Here is a 21,508-nt window from a genome sequence, read left to right on the forward strand (position 1 = left end):
CAAAAACAAGACAATAACAACAATAACAAAAGAAACACAGGCCTGGACAAGCCTGGAAGGGACAAAAACAGTGGCCTTCTCTTTCTGGTACGCTTTGATCCCCAGTCTCCCAACAGCCATCAGGCCAGCAGAGACTGGGCACGAAGGAGCACCTTTGTCTAACAGCAATGTGTGAAGACCCCCCAAGCCTGCAGCTTGCCTGTGTGGCCGCCTTCTCGATTCTCTTAATCCTCAGTGATAAAACACAGACAGGTGAACAAGAGATAGACTTCATGGTGGTCTCAGGGCTGGCGATGAGGGTCTTGGTACAAGTAGGATATGGTAGGTGCTGGTTGATAATGAGGATGACCGAAAGAAAAAGAATTATAAGCACTTTCTCTTCTGAGGTCACTGGATCTGGAGGGATGGGTCTAGAGTCTGGCTACAAGAAGCAGGGCCAGCCAGAGAGGGTACAGCAACACAATTTTAAGAACTTGGGAGTCTTAAGGAGACTATCTTGCACAATGAATGCCCTCTGGGTATCTCAGGGTAATAGGCCAAGCTGCAGCTAGGTTTATGACAGGGAGCCAGCCCAGGTAGGAAGCCACACACAGCTTTGGAAAGTGTCCTTTGCAGGTTGTCTCCTTCAGGGTATCTTAGCCAATACCACAGCAAGACAAAGGACAACACTGGTCTCTTAAAACAGTGACTGCCTCGTCCATTTTTCCCAGTACTGGGAACTTCGTGAGAGGTGAGCTGTCACCCAAACAAACCAAACTTCCCGGCTTGTCAGGACGGAGGGGAAGGGGAGCATTTAGAGGCTCCGTGTGATGCTTACAGGGTACCACCTGATACGAGTAGACATTTGTGATAAGCTGAAGAAGGCCAGTGTCCATGAGCTCTAAAATGGAGCACCTCCAACAGCCTTCCCCACCTCACACAAGCCCTTCCCTCCCTGTGCTGAGCTGTAACGCAGCTCTGTGAGGTACAAGGACAAGGCAGGTAGCTCCTTCCCGGTCCTTCTGCTAGAGCTGATGGTAAGGACCACATATGAAATGTCACACTTGTATCAGCATCCCCACACGTTTTTACAATTTTTAGCAGGTGGGACAGTGAAAACTGCCAGGTGCTGTGGGGTAAGGAGCATGCTTGGACTTGAAGACCGGTCTGTTCCAGTTTTCACATTTGGCTCTTCCTCCTCTTACATGCCAGTGGCCTCTCATAGGGGAAACTAAGGCCTAGGGAACCGAAGAGTCTTCCTTGAGGTCAAAGGCCAATGGCCACGACAGCTGGGGCCCAAACCTCAGTTCTATGAATCCAAACCCACACGTCTCCTTTCAGAGCCCAAGACATTATTTCAACTGAGCCATGCTAAAAAAAATAGCCCACCCTCCAATCATTTCCCACCACTCAGGTGAAAGTTTTTAATCATCTCCGTCACTAGTAAGATGTCACCCAGGCTTTCAGTTAAGAAAGCCATTCCTAACACATTAAACACCTACTGTGTACCAGACACTCAGCTGCATCTGAATTGAAAAAGACACTTTGCACAATGCTATTTGTTACAGAACAACTGAAAAATACCATGTGACAGCCACCCAATAAACTATGTATGTCAGCTCTCCTTATGAAGAGGGTTTCCAGCCTTGGTTGGCATCACCTGGACAGTTAAGGCATCAACTTCGCGTGGCCCACCCCCATGATTTAACTATGCATCCTGGGTAAAGGGAGTTTTTGCAAACAAGAGGTGTCTGCTAATTAGTCATCATCATGACTTTGCTGTGGAAAATCATTTCATGTTTAGACACAATTTATCATTTGCTCACTCTCCAAACAGATGGGGTCTGACTAAGGACATTCCAGAGAGAAAGCAGATGGTCAGAGGGAACGTTTAAAATTGGGAAAGCTCTGAGAAGGAGAAAACCCGTGGGGATGTAATTATTATAATAGAGCATAAAAATCTATCCCCGAGTTTTCCAGAGCAAATGTCCTGGGGTGAACAGGAGGGGTCTTGGTATATCATAGTCCATAAAAAGCGATTTAGAAAAACACATCAGTTTTTTTTCCTCTGCCAAGTAGATTTAGAAGAAGAATTGAAAACAGTTTAGCTGAACACTGAATCCATAGACAGATGCTCAGCCTACTCCCAAATCTTCAAGCAGAGAGTCGAAGGTCAGCCTCCCCTTTTGGAAGGTCTCCAGGCTTTCTGAGAATGGCCCTCATCTAAGTAGACCATGACACAGGCTAGACAGATTGTCATCTGTCTGTCTCAGGGAGTCTTTATACCAAAGCCAAGCAAGGAATAATGGAGCCAACTTGCCCTGGGACTCTACTGTGTCCCCATGCTCAGAGAAAGCTCCAGCAAAGATGACACACCATACTCAAGGCCCTCAAATTCGACCTTAGTCTACCCTGTTTGTCTTTATAATACAGTTCCTGGCATTATAGGGAAAGAACCGCAGGATGGGATGCCCCTTGCAGCGGGGTGTGAGGGGAAACTTACGGGGGGTTGTCACATTTTCTCTGCCGAAATCTTGCTCCTGTCCCACACGTCCTGCTGCACATGCTCCAGGTGCCCCATGGACTCCAGTCCCCGTCCACATGTTCTGGGATGGGCGTCTTGCTCACACACTCTCCAGCCCGGCACCACTGAAACACACAAAGGCCACACTCAGCAAAGCCACGTGTGCCCCAAAGGACTGATTCCCCCTTGGTGTCAAAATGCATTTTGACATTTCCCTGGAAGTGCAGTGTTTCAGGGCGTGCACGCTTGCTAACGCTGCTTGGCCAGCTTTGGTGCCTGGTAATGTCCCTGGTGTTTGGAGCGTGCCATCACTTTATCCAGGAAATGTGCTCTACAGAGACTTTCTAAGTTCTCAGGAAGAGGACTGACCCACGTGGCGTGAGAACAGAACGAGGGTGTGTAAACGATGAATAATGCATGTGTATTTCTCTCCAGAAGACAACGTTTACAGGATCTGAGGCCAGGGTTTCAGGGTTGCGTTTAGTTCTTAGAAATGACAAAGCCAGGTGTGGTCATGCTTCTAAAACCAGCCCGTGGGACACTGAGACAGGAGGAGCACCACACATGGGAAGCCAGCCTGGGCTAGTCAGATTGGTGCTGCTGGTGGTGGTGGGATAGCTGTGGGTTGATAGATGCACCTTGGTTCCTTCTGAGAATAAAGAAAGTCATTCTCAAAATCAGATTTCACAGAGTGTGTGACCCAGCGCTTCCCCGAGCATAGCATCAGAACAAACACGACATCCTTCTTTTACAAAGCTCTTTCAAGACTTACAGTAACCCAGGCATGGTGGTAAAGGGCCTGAAACTCCAGCATTTGTGAGGTGAAGGCCAGCCTGGGCTATACAGCATATTCCAGGGGCAGCCTGAGCTATAAACAGAGGCTCTATCTCAAGAGGGACAAAAAAAAAAAAAAAAAGAGCAGAAGGAAAAGACAGGAAGGTGTGGAGGAGAGGAGAAGGGTGGAGGAGGGGAAGAGGGAATGAAAAGGAGAAGAGGAGGAGGGGGTTGGGAGGAGGGAGCACGGAGGACTAGGAGGAGCAGAAGGGGGAGGAGGGAAGAGGAAACAACAAACCGACCAAGGCTTGCAAGGAAGACTAAAGAGAAAGTTGAGGGGCTGCAGGCTCCCCCTACCTCCCCTCAAGCCCATGTAGTCCCCTCCCCCTTCATAAGGACCAGCTCATGGTCTGAAATTTAAATAGAATCTGACAACGTGATTCTCATCCATGTAAGGCAAGAGAACTGGCTTTCTGTTTAATACCGATTCATTAAAAACCTTCCCTTTAAGAAAATTCACAGCCTGGAAATGGTGGCGCACACCTTTAATCCCAGCACTTGGGAGGCAGAGGCAGGTGGATCTCTGTGAGTTCGAGGCTAGGCTGGATCGACAGCCTCCAAAATAATACAGAGAAACCCTGTCTCGTAAAAACCAAAAAAAAAAAAAAATTCACTTGTGTGACAAAAAGAGTTCATTTAATAATAAAAAAAAATCGAGAAAGCAATTGATCCTTCCGGATTTGTAAGAAACCAGGGTGCTGTAGACACATGTGCGAGCAGTGGCCCCCACTGGCGTTACTACTGTGTCCAGGGCTGTTGCTGAGGATCCTAAGCAGAGTGCACACTGCCTTCCCCGAGGAGGGAGGCTCCCGTGTCCAGGAGGTGTGAGGCTGCCTGCCAGGACTGCTAGACCCTGGGTGTTACCTTGTCCGCCCCACACTCCGTGCCATCCAGGGGAGGGTCCAGCTTGGTCTTGCAGGATGTGTCGCCCTCTACCAGGCACCACAGCCCAGCACACATCAGATGCTGTGGGACAAAAGAAGCAACCGTGAGTGCCTCAAGAGCACGCCCAGATGCAGGTCACAGCTGGGGTCAAGCCGTGGAACAATTACCATTCAGATGTGGGATTTGAAACACATGGGGAGAAAGGAGGGCCGAGTCTGGAAATTTAAAATGTGGACTGGCTTCTTCTTAGGCGAAGTGGAATTCTTGCATTTACTCCTTGGAGGGTTTGTCTCACGGGACTGAGTTCAGGAGTTCCAAACTCACGGAATTCTGGGAGGTGCCTCCCAGGGCTGGCTAGTTAAATAGATCCCTTCCATTTAGTGCTAGGGATGAAGCAGATGGCCATGGGCTGACAAAGCATCCAAGAGACAGTCCTAGCCTAACTTCACTAGAGGCAGCTCCGTGGCGAGGGTCCCAGGCGAGTGTGTTGGACGGTGAGCAAGGTAGGGCTTAAGCACCTCTCATGGGTGCAGAGGTGGCCTGCTATTCCCCCAGCCTGGCTTATCCCTCTGCTGAGCTGGGCATAAATTCTTACAGTATTTTACCTAGCAAAACTTGGAACACTCACAAACAGTATTACAGCAATTCTACTAACAGGAATGGGCACCTAAAAAGACAGACTCCCAACTGTAATTAATAAGACATTTGGACATTGACAGAGTGTTCAGAATGAGACGGATTATCAAAGTTACCAAGGCAGGCACAGTTATTCTTCTTCCCCAGGGGAGTTGTGAGCAGACAGGACCATCAACCATAGAGATGGGGCTGGCTGAGCCTGTTCCACTGGGAGAGGGATTCTGAGCTATTCTACATGTTGCTCAGGGGTCCCAGCGGGACAGTCCCATTGCCCAAGGATGTTGGTGAGTTAACCCATCAGTGTACCTTTCCACACTTCTCTCCCTGTAGATGGCCCCTCATAGTATTGCCTGGGATCGCTTCCCACATAAACTACTTGCACCCAAATCCTCACCATGATCATGGTCTGAAAATTGGAAGCAGATGTTCCTAAGGCACTTTTTAAAGACACAGCACTTCCAGGATGCCAGACCCAATCGAGGCTAAGAAGCTTGAGCTCTGATGGAAGACCGTACACCTCACTGTGTGGCCACTGGACAGCTGGTGGCCCTCAGGCAACACGAGGGATCCCCTGCAGCATGGCACAGTGAGGTGACAGTGAGGTTTGTAGAGGGTGTGCTGTGCTCACTTTAGAAGCCTGCTGTTCCAAGCCATATCAAGCATCTGCACAGAACAGATGTGCAACTGTGAGTCTCAAGTAAAGAAATGTGTAGAGACTGGAGGGACAAAAATGAAGGAGAAAGGAAGAAAAGCAGCAGAGGGAGGGGTGGAAGGCTCTTACAACAGCCTAAGGAAAGCTCACATCTTCTCACTCTTCAAGTGTGAGGGAGCTGGTCTGAGCCTTCAAACTGGCCGGTGACTGAAGCGGGATCCTGCACACGTGGGTCCAGAAAAGCCTGCGGGTTCCCGTTACTGTTTACCTCTCCGTGGACCGGTAAAAAGATGAGAATCTGGAGAGCGGCACAGCTGCTCCCATAAAGACGACTGCACCTCATTAAATGTTTGATTCCTTGCACTTTCACTAAGAGTTCCTCCAGACTCTTGCAGCCATGTTCAGACACGTGGTCCCGAGGCAAGGCAGACCCAGGAGCACCGTTAGGGGCAGGAGTGCTTGGGGTCAGGAGAAATAATGGCCACATTAGGAGAGAGAGGGGAAGGAGGAGGGGAAATCTGTTTATTGGGCATTTTATGGACAGGGCTCTCTCATGAAACTTCCCTAATTATCAAAGCCAAAAGAGTGGGAGGTTAGGCAGAGCCTTCTTAAACAGGACACAAAAATACCAACAATGAAGGAGAAAAAAATATAAACGAATTCTACTCCATTAAAATGAAGAGCGCATTTATTAAAAGGCAAGTATAAAATATGAGAGAAGGTATTTGCAATATATGGGGAGGTATTAGCAATGCATGTAACCAACAAAGTATATCTAGCACATTTTTAAAAAATGAAAACAATAAGCCCAAACTACTAAAGATCAAATAAGAAAAAAAATCTCAGGGGAAAATGGGCAGAAGACTTGGGTATTTCATATTATGATATTTAAATGGCAACTAAGCATCTGAAAACATGTAGAAACCTCTTCAGCCATCAGGCGAAGGAAAACTAAGACCATCTTTAGATACTTCTATATACACTGAAAACGATGAAGTCTCCTCCTACTCTTCCTCATCTTCCCTTTCGAGACAGGGTTTCTCTGTGTAGCCCTGGCTGTCCTGAAACTCATTCTGTACAACAGGCTGTCCTTGGACTCACAGAGATCCCAGCCTTTGCCGCCTGGTTTAAAGGCGTGCATAGCCAATGCACAGCAAGAATTCTTGACAAAGACATAGGAACTTTTTGAACAGCTTTGGAAAAGAATCTATCCATGTTTGTTGCAGGCATTACACACTGTCATCTTTATAAATCCACCCCCAAAAATATACTGGAAAGAAATCTGAATAGATGTTGTAAAACGACATCAGGAATGTTGTGTCAATTCGCTTTGTGTTACTGCTAAGGTAGAAGCAAGGCAAATGCTCACCGGCATCAGAGCGGGTGGATCACAGTCAGGACAGTAGAATATGGTGGGATTTTGTCTGCAAACTTTTTTTAAATGAAAGCTAGAGAATAAATAAGCTTGTCATGTGCAAACGTCTGAATTTCCCAGTCCAAAGGGAAAAAAAACTATAACCCAAACTGCAGATAGTGAAGAAAATAATGGAGAGGAAGAGACATAGAGATATATAGGGTGTCTGAAGAAACATTTAGAATCCCAAAATACAATAGTAAGAATGAAGTAATTTTAACATGCTTAAGATGGACTAATATAAATCAATTTAAGCAAACAAACAAAAGCCCACAGAATAATCCCAGCTACTATGGAGGCTGAGGCAGAAGGATCACAAGTTCAAGGTCCACCTTGGCTACAGAGTGAGCTCAAGGCCAGCCTGGACAATTTAATAAGACCCTGCCCTGTGAAGTTAAAAGGGACTGTGGACAGAGCGTGTGTTCAGTGTGTGCAGAACTCTGCTTCCATAATCAGTACTGCAAGCGTGAACACTACCACCAAAAAGATCAAAACAGAATATGGATAAATGATAATTTTATAGTTTAAGAAGCAGAGGATCCAAAGAAAACCCCCAGAGCTGGGTCTCTGCCGAAAAGTGAACCAGAGAAATCATTTACTAGATTATTCAGGAAAGGGGGGAGAAAACAGGCACAAGAAGGAAGGGGTAACTAAAATGCAGACCAGAGGCCACCTGGCTCACTTTATATAAATGTCTGGATAGTGGATCTGCTGTTTGACATTAAGCCTGTCTATAGCAGAGAGATGGCTCGGTGGGTAAAGCACTAATGGTGCGAAAGTGAAGACCCGATTTCAGATCCCCAGAATCCACCTGTGACTGCAATTTCAGCCCTGGGGAGGCAGAGCTGGGGGGATCCCTGGGTTTGCTGGCCAGCCAGTCAAAGCTGAACAATGAGGTCTGCATTCAGGGAGAAACGTGGTCTCAGACAAAAAGGTAGACCTGGCATGGTGTCTCAGCACTCAGGAGGCAGAGGCAGGAGGATCTCTGTGAGTTCATCCTGGTCTGTATAGGAAGTTCTAGGCCAGCCAAGACTACATACTGAGACCCGATCTCCAACAACAACAATGTGGTAAGTGACTGAGGCTGGATTTGTCCTCTGGCCTCACACGCACGCACACACTCACTTGTTACAGTGGTTAAAACTGATTATCAATTTGATGGGCTCTAGGATCACCTAAGGCAAACCTCTGGACACACCTGGGAGGGACTATCTAGCTTGGGTTAGCTTCCAGCATACTTGTGAGGGCTCATGGTACTTGTGATGTTTAAGTGGGCGGTGCCCTTCCTGAGTATCAGTGTTGCAGTGCATAAGAAAAGGGCAAAGCTGGTTGGGTGTTGTACTGTTTAAAGAAGGAGAAAGCCTCCTCCTAGTTAATGTGCTCCACTTCCTGACTGTGGATGGAGTGCCACTGGGTGTCTCCAGCACCGCCACCACGCTTGCCATGACAGCAAATTCCCTCCAACTGTAAGCAGGACCGAAGACTTCCCCACTTAAGTTTATTGTCAGGGATTTTTGTCACCAGAGTGAACACACTAATTGGTTCTTCCCCTCCCTCCCTCCCTCCCTCCCTCCCTCCCTCCCTCCCTCCCTCCCTCCCTCCCTCCTTCCTTCCCTCCCTCCCCCCTTCTCCCCGCCTAGGGAACACCTAGAGAAGCACCGTGGCCACCCCGAAGGGTTCTTAGTACTGTGTTTCTCACAGGTACTTTCTATTTAACTTCTAAAGAGCAGCCAGCACCAACATCCTTAAAGTTTAGGAACAGGGGAAGGGAAGATGTTGCCCCATTTTTTAAACAATAATCAATGTAACACTGGCACCAAACAGAATAAGCATTAAGAAAAAAATCATACTCAACTCATTTGTGAATAAATGTCGAAAAGACTCAAAATACTATTTACCAGCACATTTGAATAAAATATACCAAGACCAAGTACAATTTACGGAAACAGGCTAACAAAATTCAGCATATTTCTAACGTAAAAGTGAGATGTGAGGCCAGGCGGTGGTGGCGTACGCCTTTAATCCCAACACTCGGGAGGCAGAGGCAGGCGGATCTCTGTGAGTTCGAGGCCGGGCTGGACCGATAGCCTCCAAAACAATACAGAGAAACCCTGTCTCATAAAAACCAAAAAAAAAAAAAAATAAAGTGAGATGTGAGGGCTGGGAAGAGAGCTCAGAGATTAGGAGCACTGGCTGCTCTTGAAGAGGAACTGAGTTTGGTTCCCAGCATCCACACAGAAGCTCACTACAGCCTGTAACTCCAGTTCCATGAGATCTGAAGCCCTCTGTGCGTCTCCATGGACACCAGGCATGAACATGGTGCCTTTAACATACAAACAGGCAAAACACTCATGCACATAAAAAGTTACTTTAAAAAATGAGAAGTTACTTGTTCTCCCCATGGATAATAAAAAGACATCTAATAAAATCCAATTGTGATTCTTATTAAATAAGATTTAAACAAATATATACTTTTAAAACTTGATAAATATCCATCTCATAAGGGAATATTAGATGCATTCCCCCGAAGAGTCAAGAAGGAAAGAATTACCAATTGTTATTTTAGGTCAGAGAGGATATTAATGGACAGGCAAAAGGAATCATGTAAGTAGAAAATGAAATTACTCAATCAGAATATGTACAGCATCCAAGCAGTTTAGTTAACAAGATGACTGCACCCCTATGTAATATGAGACATAATCAATTCAGTGATATAATGGGAGAAAAGGCCTCATTTAACAGAAGTATTTTGTGGAAGGAAATGTAAGAGGAAACCTGTAAGATCTGTATGCAGACAAATGAAAATTTCTCTGAGGGTGGATTGGGAAGACATCCTGAAGTCCTGTAAAGGAACATGATGTTGCTGTAGATGACTCAGAGTCATGTATGAGGACATACTTTCCCCTAAGTTAATTTACCAAAGAATGAAATTGAATTTGACATAATCACACAACTTCCAACTAAGTGAGAATATTCTGAAGACCACATGGGGAAATAAGCAAGGAATAATTCGCCAGTAAAACTGGAGAAAAGCACATGCTCAATGTATTCAAATATTTTATAAAGTTACGGTCATGTAAACATTAAGTGCATGATGTGATTAGTTGGAATGGACTGGAAAATCCAGAAATAAAGAATAAGGCATGGGGTTTGGAGATAGATCAGTGGTTAAGAACACTTCCTGTTCTTTCACAGGTCCTGGGTTCAATTCCCAGCCCCCACACTAGGTTACTCCATTTCCAAGGACCAACACCCTCTTTTGGCTTCCACAAACACCTGAACCCTCATGTACTCACAAATATACTCAGGCACAGACACATCAAATGATGCTGTATTAAGGAATTTAATGTAAATTCATAAACATAAAAGAAGAAGCCACAAAAGTAAATTTATTTATAGTTTAGGAGTGGGAAGACCACTTGGGGCATGGGACAAATCCCAAGATTTAAAGAGAGAGAGAGAAAGAGAGAGAGAGAGAGAGAGAGAGAGAGAGAGAGAGAGAGAGAGAGAGAGAGAGAGAGGAGTTTACCTCATACACAAGAGCATAAGACAGTAAAAAAAGGAAAAGAAAATACTGAGCTGGAAAAAAAGGCTGAAAAGTTATCTCAGCTAAAGGTCCATTTTCTTTCATAGATAAAATCTCTAAAAACCAGTTTCTAAATGTCTCAGTGATACAATGTAACTAAACTAAAAAAAAAAAAAAAAACAGTCCCCGGAAAGGAGAACGCACTGGTTCTTCAATATACAGCTAAAGGCTCAAACTCATTAACATAAGAAATTGAGTTTCACCTGCAATTTGAAATGAAATACTCAAGATGGACAACGACGAGAAAGGTGGGGTGACAGGACTGGAGAGATGGCTCAGTGGTAAGGTTCAATTCCCAGCTCATACCTGCCTGTAACTCTAGTTCCAAGGGACCGACACACACACACACACACACACACACACACACACACACACACACGCACACACACACACACACACACGCACGCACGCACGCACACACACACACACACACACACGCAGGCACCAATGCTCATGAAATATAAGTAATACATAAATTGCGATATATTTAAAAAGATGGAGTGAAGGTGAGGGGAAGGAGGCACTCTCCCACAAAGCTTGTGAAAGTGTGCAAATAAAAGCCTCTTTGAAGGCTCTCTGTCAGGGGCAGCTGAGCACCTCAAAGGGCATTTGGTGGTTTCTGAAGACACAGTTTTTAGCTGTCACAGCTCAGTCAGGAGTAGTCTCCACTCTTCCAACAAGGTGAGTATATGCCAAGGATTCTGCTAAACCCCTGACGTACACATATTGTACGTCACACAACAAAGAATTATCGAGCTCAACAAGTCAACAGTGCCAGGCTTGGGAAATCCTGTTACAGACAGATTCAGTCCTAATGCAAAAGGGAAAGTTGTACCTTACAGTGGAGAATCCTATGAGATGGCACCTAGCCTGGTGACTAAAGGTAACAGTATCATTTGCCATTGTAACGCCCACCTCAGGTTATCCTTCCAAGCAATGAATAATCCCACTCTAATGAAGGCACAGGAAGGGCCCAAATCGTGAAATAACTGGCCAGTATTCAGCAAAAGTATGGAAGCCGTGGCCAATAAGGAGAGACTGAGGCCCACCAGATACGGGACGATGAGGGGACAGAAGAGTAGATTCAGTCCAGGATCCCAGCTGGGACTGTGGGAGGGAGAAAAGGCAACAGGCGAGACAATGCAGTCTCTCAGACTGCAACAAGTTTACTTCCCATTTTTAACAACAAATACATTTTAAGTGTTGGGGATCAAACATGGCAACTTGAGCATGCTACACAAGCCTTTTCCATTGAATTGTTCCTCTAGCCCTTTCAGTTTCTAATTTCTATGAAAATTGTATATATACTGTCGAATGCTGCATGATGTTTTCATACATGTGCCATTTGTGTAATGTTCAAATCAGGTTAAACATATCTATTTCCTTATGTATTATCATTTCTTTGCGAATTTCCTGGTTTTAATAATTCTTCTAGGATTATGGAATATATTAACATATGGGAAGTTGGTAAATGAAATTTACTATTTTTACAACATTTCCCTGGGTTCTAAAACTGTCTCACAATAAGATAAAACACAACACAAGCTATGGTAACTTTAAGTGGAGCAATTCCATTTATACTGATAATGACTAACTCTAAGACATTGTCAAGAGAAAAAAAAGTCACAAAAATATGGGCCTGCTAATGCGTGAATGAATAAGGATTTACACAAGCAGTCATGCTTCAGATCTTAACGCTTGCGCGTATTTTGCTCATTCGGGAAACATTAATATAAATCTGGGCAGTCACACCGAAAGCCAAGTGTCTGTGGAGGGGCTACTCTTTGCTGTATTTTGAATCTGAAATCTCTACAGAGGGCTCATGAGCTAAAAGGCTTGGTCCCAGCTTGGCGCTGTTGGAAAATGATGGAACATTTAAGAGGTAAGGATAGTAAGGGGCTCTTCTGGTTATTGGGGGTAGTACCCTTGAAGAAGACCCCTGCTGGCTTTGCTATGTTCTGCCTACTCTGATGTGCTACCTCATCAGATTACCAAAAGCCACAGACCAAGAGCTGAAGACTTAGAAATCACAAGGCAAAATATACATGGTCTGTTTCTAAGTTTATCACCTCTGGTATTTTGTTACCAGTACCAGAAAGCTGATAATATGCTCTTTGTTATAATTATTTAGTATCCACAATGCATGTTTACAAACTATTAGCAACTATATCCTCCTAAGTTATCTTTATACCTATAGTTTGATGCATCTCTCAATTTGCAGCCAATGGCTATTAGCACAGAGGCTGGTCAACATGCAAAGACTCACTCTGAATGAGATATCCATGTCATACCCCTTCTGTACAAGACCCTGGGGTCACTGTAGAAGAACAGGCGTAGAGATTCTAAGAGTCAGAGGTAGTGGATGTCTGTAGCACAGGGCTGTTTCACACATGAACTCTGTCTGTAAACTGTATACACAAGACCTGCCTAGGATCAACCAGACAAAAATCCCTGCACAGATGGGGGAGAAGTCCCACCCTTAGGTGAGGAACTACTGGCAGTTGATGGCTACTGGGGAGGATGATTCAGTTTTGTTTAAGGACATGGGCCCTGAGAGGCTACCCATGTCCCAGGAGATGGTCCTACCCCTATGCACATACTACCTGTACTAAGTGGACCTTTCAAAAAGAACACAGGAGTGTGTCATAGTGGCACAGGCCTTTTATCCTGGGTGTGTCCAGGGTGTGGCTTCTCCTTCCACGTTCCTGAGGCTGGTGGAGACCACCTGGCTGGGTCTGAGGCTTCAGGGTGAGGATGGGGTCTGGGACCAGGGCACTACACTGTCAAGGGGCTAAGGAGTGAAAGATAACACACAATTTGAATTGTCTGGGGAGGTCTTTGAGAAGACTGTCTACTGCTAGCTTTCAAACACTTCTGGAAATTCAGGCCAACTTCTGCCAAAGTCCAGGAGCTTCAGGAGCTGAGACAGGCAAGGCAGCTTGCAGTCAGACATTCGGCTGCACAGCCCTGTCTGAGAGGGGGCTAGGCAGGCTCCTGGACTCTGCCAGCCTCCTGCTCTGGCCAGGTCCACTGGCATGGAAGGGACAGATTTTTACTTAGACCAGTAGTTTCCAACCCAGACCAACTGTAGGAATCCTAGAGTCCTGGAGCTATAGAACAAGACAGAGACCTGAAATCATGTCCATCTCCCTGAGAAAGGGTAAGACAGGATTTGCAGCAGTAGCTCCTCCAGCCCCTGGAGGAGGCTCTGAGGTGGTTCCAGGTTGAGATATGACTGACATTAGAGAAGCGAATCTTGTTCTCTTGTGGAATTTTAGCACCCAGGTTTCCTGGACACCCAGGGATCTCTGTGTCTGCCGAGAGACTCCAGGGCCCTCTCAGCAGGACACAAAAGAGGCTTGCCAGTACTGGGAGGACAGGGAGTTTGCTTGCTGACCTACATACTAAGCACGTGCCAGAGGGCCATCCCTGGGGGTTCCAACCTTCCAGGGTACCAGGAGACATGACGAGGACACAGAAATGCAGGAGAGAAGGACAGGCCAATGTGACAGCCAACTACACTGCATCTGCCACTCACCTGCTGGGTCCAAGAGCCAAGGTAACAGAGAAATAGAGCCAGCAACCCTTACTGATGTGTGTGTTATGTGCTAAATGTTAGGTCATCTATCAGTGAACTTCTGATGATAGGCCATAGGACTTATTCTTTCATCTTTCAGACTAGCAGATTGAAGCAGAGAAAGCCTATGACTCCCAGCTGCAGACAGGAGGTTGGAGCAGGCAGCCTGACCAGGGAGACTCTCTTTGTCACCACTGTGCAGTGTGTACCCAAGGCTATGCTAGTGCTGTGGTATAAAGGAGGGAGAATTATGTGGGAGAGCGTGCGCTCTCACTGTGACTGCTCCAGACGCTTGTTCTTGCCTTCCTGAAACAGTCGGCTCACAGCTCTGAGGCTCAACACTATCTCCTTTGTGAGTACTATGGTGTGTAGACACACCCATGCCAGTGTCAACTGTGGCTTGTGCAATTCCTCCGGAGAGCATGGGCTCCAGGGCAGCGGAGTGTTGCTAAGTGACAAGTGGCATGTGGACAGGGGTGATCATCACCCTGGGGGCTTTCAGCTCAGATCCCCAGGTGCCGGAGTGAGGCACGCAGGGGCTCCCTCTGTCCTGTTAAGGACCACTGGGGACATTGTGAGGCAGTGACCCTGGGGACTCTCTGTGTCCCCACCCACTGTCCCTGGCTCCAGTAGCAATGAACTCTCTCAGTTCCAGCTAACAGTGCCTACAGTTCACTTCCCGCCGTTGGCCTCACCTGGCAGAGCCACTGACAGCTTTAGAGCCTTGTTGAGGAATGACTTTGCTGATGGGGGTCAGGAGGAACTTGTAATCGTAAAGAAGATTGATTGTGCTAATTGCATAAAGTTCATTTCCCCTTTCTAATAAATATTTACCCTCCAATGTTTATAACTTATATGTTTGGACTTTCTCGAAATGCTTTATTGAATTAAAAACATCACATTACCATTGGCTAGAAGAAGAGACAGTTCTACTTGCCAGTAACTTCCACAACAAATGCCAGCTATTGATGCCAATTTTTTTTGTAGTTCATATTTCCATAGACAGCCCCGAGCCTTACAATACCAGCATTCTGCAGACAGACACGGAAGATTCAGCGGTGATGGGATGGGCCCTCCAGAACCCTATAAACGAAAATGGACTGTGCTTTCATTTTTCTTGGTTCTGAAGTATGCAAATGTTCGGGAAAGCAGAGACCTGGCTACCACTTGAAGTCTCGGCAACTCCTAACACGAATTGCAGCGATGTTTCCTATGAGCAAGGGCACGGCTCTTAACTTCTATGTGCTGTGACTGCCAGGAGAAGAACATACAAGAAAACTTTGTCTACCCAAAGAACAAGAATTCAGGGCAGCTGGGGGCTTCCTACCATAGGCAGAAGCCATCCTGCCTGGCCCTCTCCCAGGCTCTGAACATTTAGTGACGCCTATTCATCCCTTCTCAGAGTGTGCTTGCTGAAGCTTAAGGACATGAGACTTGTAAGACTAGCAGGGAGACAATGAAATTCGTGTGTTCTAAGTACAAAAAGGTATTTCCTTGTCAGTGACACAGATTGAGAGTTTTTGGTTTAAAAATTTTAATACATTATGTATGTATGTATGTATGTATGTATGTATGTATGTATGTATGTATGTGGGGTGTTTCAGTGTGCAGATGCCATATATGTGTTTGTGGAGGCCAGAGGACAACTTGGAACTCCTTTCACCATGTTGGTCCTGGGGATGAAACTCAGTTCATCAGGTTTGACTGTCACTGGCCTGTAACATATGTTATAAACACACAGTATGACAAGAGCTGGCCTGGGGTATGACAGTCGCTGTGATGTTGGTGTTGTGGGGAGGGCAAGTGGTAGTGTGTGAGGAGAGTCACAGCTGTTAGCCAGAGTGAAGGTGTCTGTGATTCCTAATCTCAGTGCCCTCCACAGGAACTTGAATGGCAGCAAGGGCGGATCACCAGCCACATGGGTGAAGTGAGGAGCAGGAGGGAAAGTTGCAATCACTTTCCCAGCCTGTTTCACAGAAGTCCAGTGAAAGCATCCAAGGGATCCCTTCAGGATGATCAAGGGATGAGAAATGTCCCTGCCTGCGACCTTCTGTTAGGACACACTCTAGGCTGGCCTTTCAAGCAGAACTTGGACTTTTGTTTATGTATTTATCATTAAGTGTTTATTTATTTATATGTTTGCTTTCCTTTTGCTATTTAGTTAGTGTGAATGCATGTGACACACACATGCATGTGAATGGTGTGGCGTGTATTCGGAGGTCCAAGGATTGGCGAGGCAGGTCTCTCTTTCCACTATGTGGGTCCTTGGGATTGAATTCATTTCATCTCAGTGGCCAGTGTCTTTACCCACTGAGCAACCCTATCAGCCCTCAGCGGGAAAACTTGTTCCTCAGAAGGCAGAGCAGAGACAAGGGAACACAAGTGTGGAGACGCTTGGTGTTTGTCTCAAAATGCAAGCTACCTAGTTTCTTTCATTCTTTGTTTTAAGCTCTGCATTCCAAAAACAGAAAGCACTCAAGCCCTTCTTCCTTGATGTCTTGGTTTTATTCCCTGGGTCATGTCCAATGTCTCTTCTTAGTTCATTATTTTTAGTGGTAAGCTTAAAGCCCTAGAAATGTTTGAAACAAAAGACAGACAGAGAGACAGACAGACACAATACACACAGTTGTCTCATTAATGTTCGGATGCCTTTCCAAGTTTTCCATGATAGCTCTACACTGGGTCTCAGCCCCATGCCTGGCTGTGAACTTCCCCTCGGTACATGTCTTCCAGGGAGCTCAGGGCCTGGGAATCCAGACAGCATTCTTAATTCCCACACAGGAATGCAGCTTTCAAAAGAGAGGTTCTTCCAGATTTTTGAAGTTGTAATTCCTGCATGATTTTCTCTCTCCTAAAATGCCTGTCCATATTTTCTTTTGTTTTATGACATCTAGTAAGTAAGTAGATTTTTTTCCTATTGGAGGGGACCAAAAGTGGTTTGGAGCATGGCTTTTAAAAATCTGTGCGTGTCTGCGTGTCTCTCCGTGTGTGTGCACGCATGTGCATGTTCAGATTACAATGCTGGGTGTTGGTTCTCACCTTGTCTGACACAAGGCCTGTCTTGTTTGCATGTTTGCGTACACCAGGCTAGCTGGCTCATGAGCTCCCATGGATTTTCCTACATCCACCTCCAATGTCTCCACGCAAGCACTGGGATTACAGACGTGCTGGTGTGTTCAATTTTTATGTGGGTTCTGGAGACGTAGACTCAAGTTTTCAGGCTCGGACAGGAAGTGCTTTCCTTACTGAGCCCATCTCTCCAGCATACAGCACATTCTTTCTGAAATCAGGAGTGGGGTGTGGAGACAGTTTGAGATGACAGTAATAGATGAGACCGCTGGTGTGAGGACTGGACAGTTGGTACACTCCACAGGACGGTGAGGGAGAGTTACTGGTTATAGAAAGTCTCACATCTATATGGAACAAGTCCTGGACCCTGAAAACACGCACAATGCCTTACTGTCTAAAGGGGGATGGAGTGCTGTTTACAATACATATCTAAAATCCATCTTTCTATGGTTTTCCAATGAGCTTAATAATCTTAAAAGGAGCAATACATAGTTACGTGCATTTTCCTTTGCTAACTGGTTGTTTTATAACTGGCATTGTCAGTCTTTACTAAATCTGTCTTTTGCTAGAACAGCAGATGTGCAACTGTACCCAACAACACACATACTGATTCTTTCCTACACATACTTATGATAAAATTGAATTTAAACAGCAAAGCAAGGGATTCACAACAATTACCAACAAAATGACACTTGTAACAGTGTAACAGCAAAAGTTATTTAAAACTGTCTAGTTGCTCATTTCTGGAATTTTCTACTTAGCATTTTTGGATTCTGGTTGACTGTGGGTAACTGAAACCTTGGAAAATAAAGTTGTGGTCAAGGAAGGCTACTGTATTCCTCCTCGTGCATAAAAACCTTGCAACACCATGCTTCCAATCCTCTCCTCCTGGAAAATGTCATGACTTTAAGGGAGTGTGTTAGTTTTTAATGGCGAATTTCTATTGACTTTCCATTGGTGATTAAAAACAAACTACTAGGGGCTGTAGAGATGGCTCAGTGGTTAAGAGCACTGGCTGCTCTTCCAGAGGTCCTGAGTTCAATTCCCAGGACCCACATGGTGGCTCACAACCATCTGGTGACCTCTTCTGGCCTGTAGACATACATACAAGCAACAAGCAGAACACTGTATTTATAATAAATCATTAAGTCTTTTTTTTAACCTACTAGTTTAAAACAGCACAGTTGTCTGATAGTTCTAGGCATGAGAGGTCCAAAATCATTCTCACTGGGCTAAAGTCAAGATACCAGCAAGCATATGCCTGTAGATGAGGCCGAGGAAGCATCACTGAAGGCTCTCGCTTCCCTGCTGTTGTCATGTCTATGTCCGAGTCACCCTAGGAGCTCTTCATTGGAGGGCTGAGCTTCGAAACAACCGACGAAGTCTAAGAAGCCATTTTGAGCAATGGGGAACACTCACCGACCGTGTGGTGAAGAGAGATGCAGACACCAAGCGATCCAGGGGCTTTGGGTTTGTCACATTCGCCACCGTGGAAGAGGCGGACGCTGCTATGAATGCGAGACCACACAAGGTGGATGGGAGAGTTGTGGAACCTAAGGGAGCTGTTTCAGGAGAAGATTCCCAGAGACCGGGCGCCCACTTCACCGTGAAAAAGATCTCTGTGGGTGGCATTAAAGAGGACACTGAAGAACAGCACCTACGAGATTATTTTGAGCAGTATGGGAAAGCTGAAGTGACTGAAATCATGATGGGCAGAGGCAGTGGGGAATAAAAGAGGGTTTGCTTTTGTCACCTTTGATGACCATGAGGACAAGATTTTTATTCAGAAATACCATATTGTGAACGGCCACCCCTGTGAGGCGAGAAAAGCTCTGTCAAAGCGAGAGATGGCCAGTGCTTCCTCCAGCCAAAGAGGTCGAAGTGGTTCCGGAAACCTGGTGGTGGTCCTGGAGGTGGTTTTGGCTGCAAAGACAATTTTGGTCGAGGGGGAATCTTCAGTGGTGGTGGTGGATATGGTGGCAGTGGGGAAGGCTATGATGGATTGGTAACGATAGAAGCCGTTTTGGAGGTGGTGGAAGCTACTGTGATTTAGGCAATTATGGCAATCAGTCTTCAATTTTTGGACCAAAGAAGGGTGGAAACTTTGGGGGCAGAAGCTCAGGCTCTTATGGTGGTGGTGGCCAATACTTCACTAAACCATGAAACCAAGGTTCCAGCAGCAGCAGTAGCTGTGGCAGTGGCAGGAGGTTCTAATTACAGCTGGGAACAAAGCTTAGCAGGAGAGGAGAGCCAGAGAAGTGACAGGGAAGTTACAGGTTACATACAACAGATTTGTGAACTCAGCCAAGCACAGTGGTGGCAGGGCCTGGCTGCTACAAAGAAGACATGTGTTAGACAATACTCATGTAGATGGGCAAAAAAACTCCAGGACTGTATACAATTTGTGACTAATTGTATAACAGGTTATTCTAGTTTCTGCTCTGTGGAGAATGTAAAGCATTCCAACAAAGGGGTTTACTGTAGACCTTTTTCACCCATGCTGTTGATTGCTAAATGGAATAGTCTGATCATGATGCTGAATAAATGTGTCTCCTCCTCCTTCTCTTCTTCCTCCTCCTACTCTCTCCTCTTCCTCCTCTTCCTCCTCCTCCTCTTCTCCTTTTCCTTCTGTGCTGTGTAAAGTTAGTCTACTCTGAAGCCATCTTGGTAAACTTCCCCAACAGTGTGAAGTTAGAATTCCTTCAGGGTGGTGCCAAGTTCCATTTGGGACTTATGTATGATTGCCTGGGTGGAGAAGCCATTGTCTTAAAAAACCTTGGTGTAGTTAAACTGCCAGTCATTGTTGTGACTGATTAATGAGTTTTACCATTAAAAGGATCATCCAAGCAAAGTCCACAATTTGGTTATAAAATGGTTGTTGGCACACCCTATGCAATATCAATTGAATAACGGTATGAGATAAAAATAACAGATGGGAATGAAGCTTGTGTGTCATCCATTATCATGTGTAATCAATAAATGACTTAATTCTCTTGAAAAAAAAAGATAGCAGCAAGCCTGGTCCCGTCCTGAGGCTGAGGTGCTCCAGCCTCTTCTAACTTATGTAGATGAACTTGCATCCTTGCCTCCTGTCACAGCAATTCTAGCTTCTACTGTCACTTTATCACTCACCCACTCTAGATCCTTTTGGATGACCCTCCTGAGCTTCTCAGACCCAGACAGACAATCTAGGACAATGTCTCCATCTGGAGATGATTAAATCACACCCAAAAAAGTCACCTACACTGTTTACAACAACACTCACAAGCTCTGGGGTTTTGAATGTGGAGGTCTACTACAAGAACACTCTTGTTCTTTTTTGTAAAATGATCAATGATATTTTAAAGACATGTATAGACGTTAATATAAACCACATGTTCACCCACTTAGAGGTTATTTCTAGGGTTCCTCATTCTTTTTTATAAGCAGATTTTTCTCCCACTATCTTCCTTTAGCTGAAAGGAAGATATTATTTCATAGTGCAGCCTGCACATGCTGAGGTTTTCCAGCTTTGCTGTAACAGAAAACCTGTATTTCACCATTGCTTTTGAAAGATAATGTTGCTGGGTACAGAATTTTATGTTAGCAGACTTCTCTCTTTCAATACTCTAGGAAACTGCTCTAGTCTCTTATCTGCTTGTAATGAGCAAGGCACTGTAATTATTTGTATACTTGTCTTTAATAACCTGGCTGTTTTTAATATTTCACTTTTAATACTGCTTCTGAATTATATTTATTTATTCATTTGTGTGTGTATGTGTGTGTGTGTGTGTGTGTGAGCGTGCGTGCACACGTGTGGGGTAGCATACGTGGGAGTAAGTTCTTTCCTACCAGTGTGGGCCATGGGGACAGAATTCAGGTCATAAGGCTTGGCAAAAAGCTCCTTTACCCACTGAGCTTCCTTGATGGCCCCTATCACTATTTTTAAATGTTTGGATCATGATGAACGTTGGTTCAGATTTCCTTGTTCCTCGTATTTGGAGTTCACTGGTCTGAACATTTTCATCAGACCTGGCAAGTCTCAGCCATTAGCCTGTCATCCTCACCTTCTCTCCATCGCCTCTGGGACTATTTTTATGTTTAGTAGGTCATTTTGGTTGGAATTTTTTTATTTTCAGTCTTTTTCCTCTTGGTGTTTCATTTTGAAATAGTTTTGGTTGCTTTGTGTTCAAACTTACTAACTCCCTCTTCTATAACGTCCAGTTTGCCATCTGTCCCATACAGGAGACCCTTCTAAGACTTTGCAGCATTCTATTCCAGAAGTCCCAGGGAGACACCATTCCCATAAGCCACGTGTGCACTTAATGTGTCCTGTTATTGTACCTGCTGTTCTCGTGTCCTTGACATGGGGT

At 45.3% G+C, this 21,508-nt stretch overlaps 1 protein-coding gene across 2 annotated transcripts in view; it reads right to left on the reverse strand.

The window, feature by feature from the left end:
• Positions 1 to 21,508, reverse strand: part of Adamts17 (ADAM metallopeptidase with thrombospondin type 1 motif 17) — a 307,470-nt gene that overhangs the window by 126,362 nt on the left and 159,600 nt on the right. For both annotated transcript variants that reach the window (XM_040730601.1, XM_005083951.4), the window contains exons 11-12: positions 4,202 to 4,303; positions 2,483 to 2,628 (exon numbers count right to left, since the gene is read on the reverse strand). In XM_040730601.1, the coding sequence (XP_040586535.1) occupies positions 2,483 to 2,628; positions 4,202 to 4,303 (248 nt within the window). The remainder of the gene's footprint in view (positions 1 to 2,482; positions 2,629 to 4,201; positions 4,304 to 21,508) is intronic.

Source organism: Mesocricetus auratus, unplaced genomic scaffold (assembly GCF_017639785.1).
Source record: "Mesocricetus auratus isolate SY011 unplaced genomic scaffold, BCM_Maur_2.0 Super-Scaffold_4256, whole genome shotgun sequence".
Lineage (NCBI taxonomy): Eukaryota > Metazoa > Chordata > Mammalia > Rodentia > Cricetidae > Mesocricetus > Mesocricetus auratus.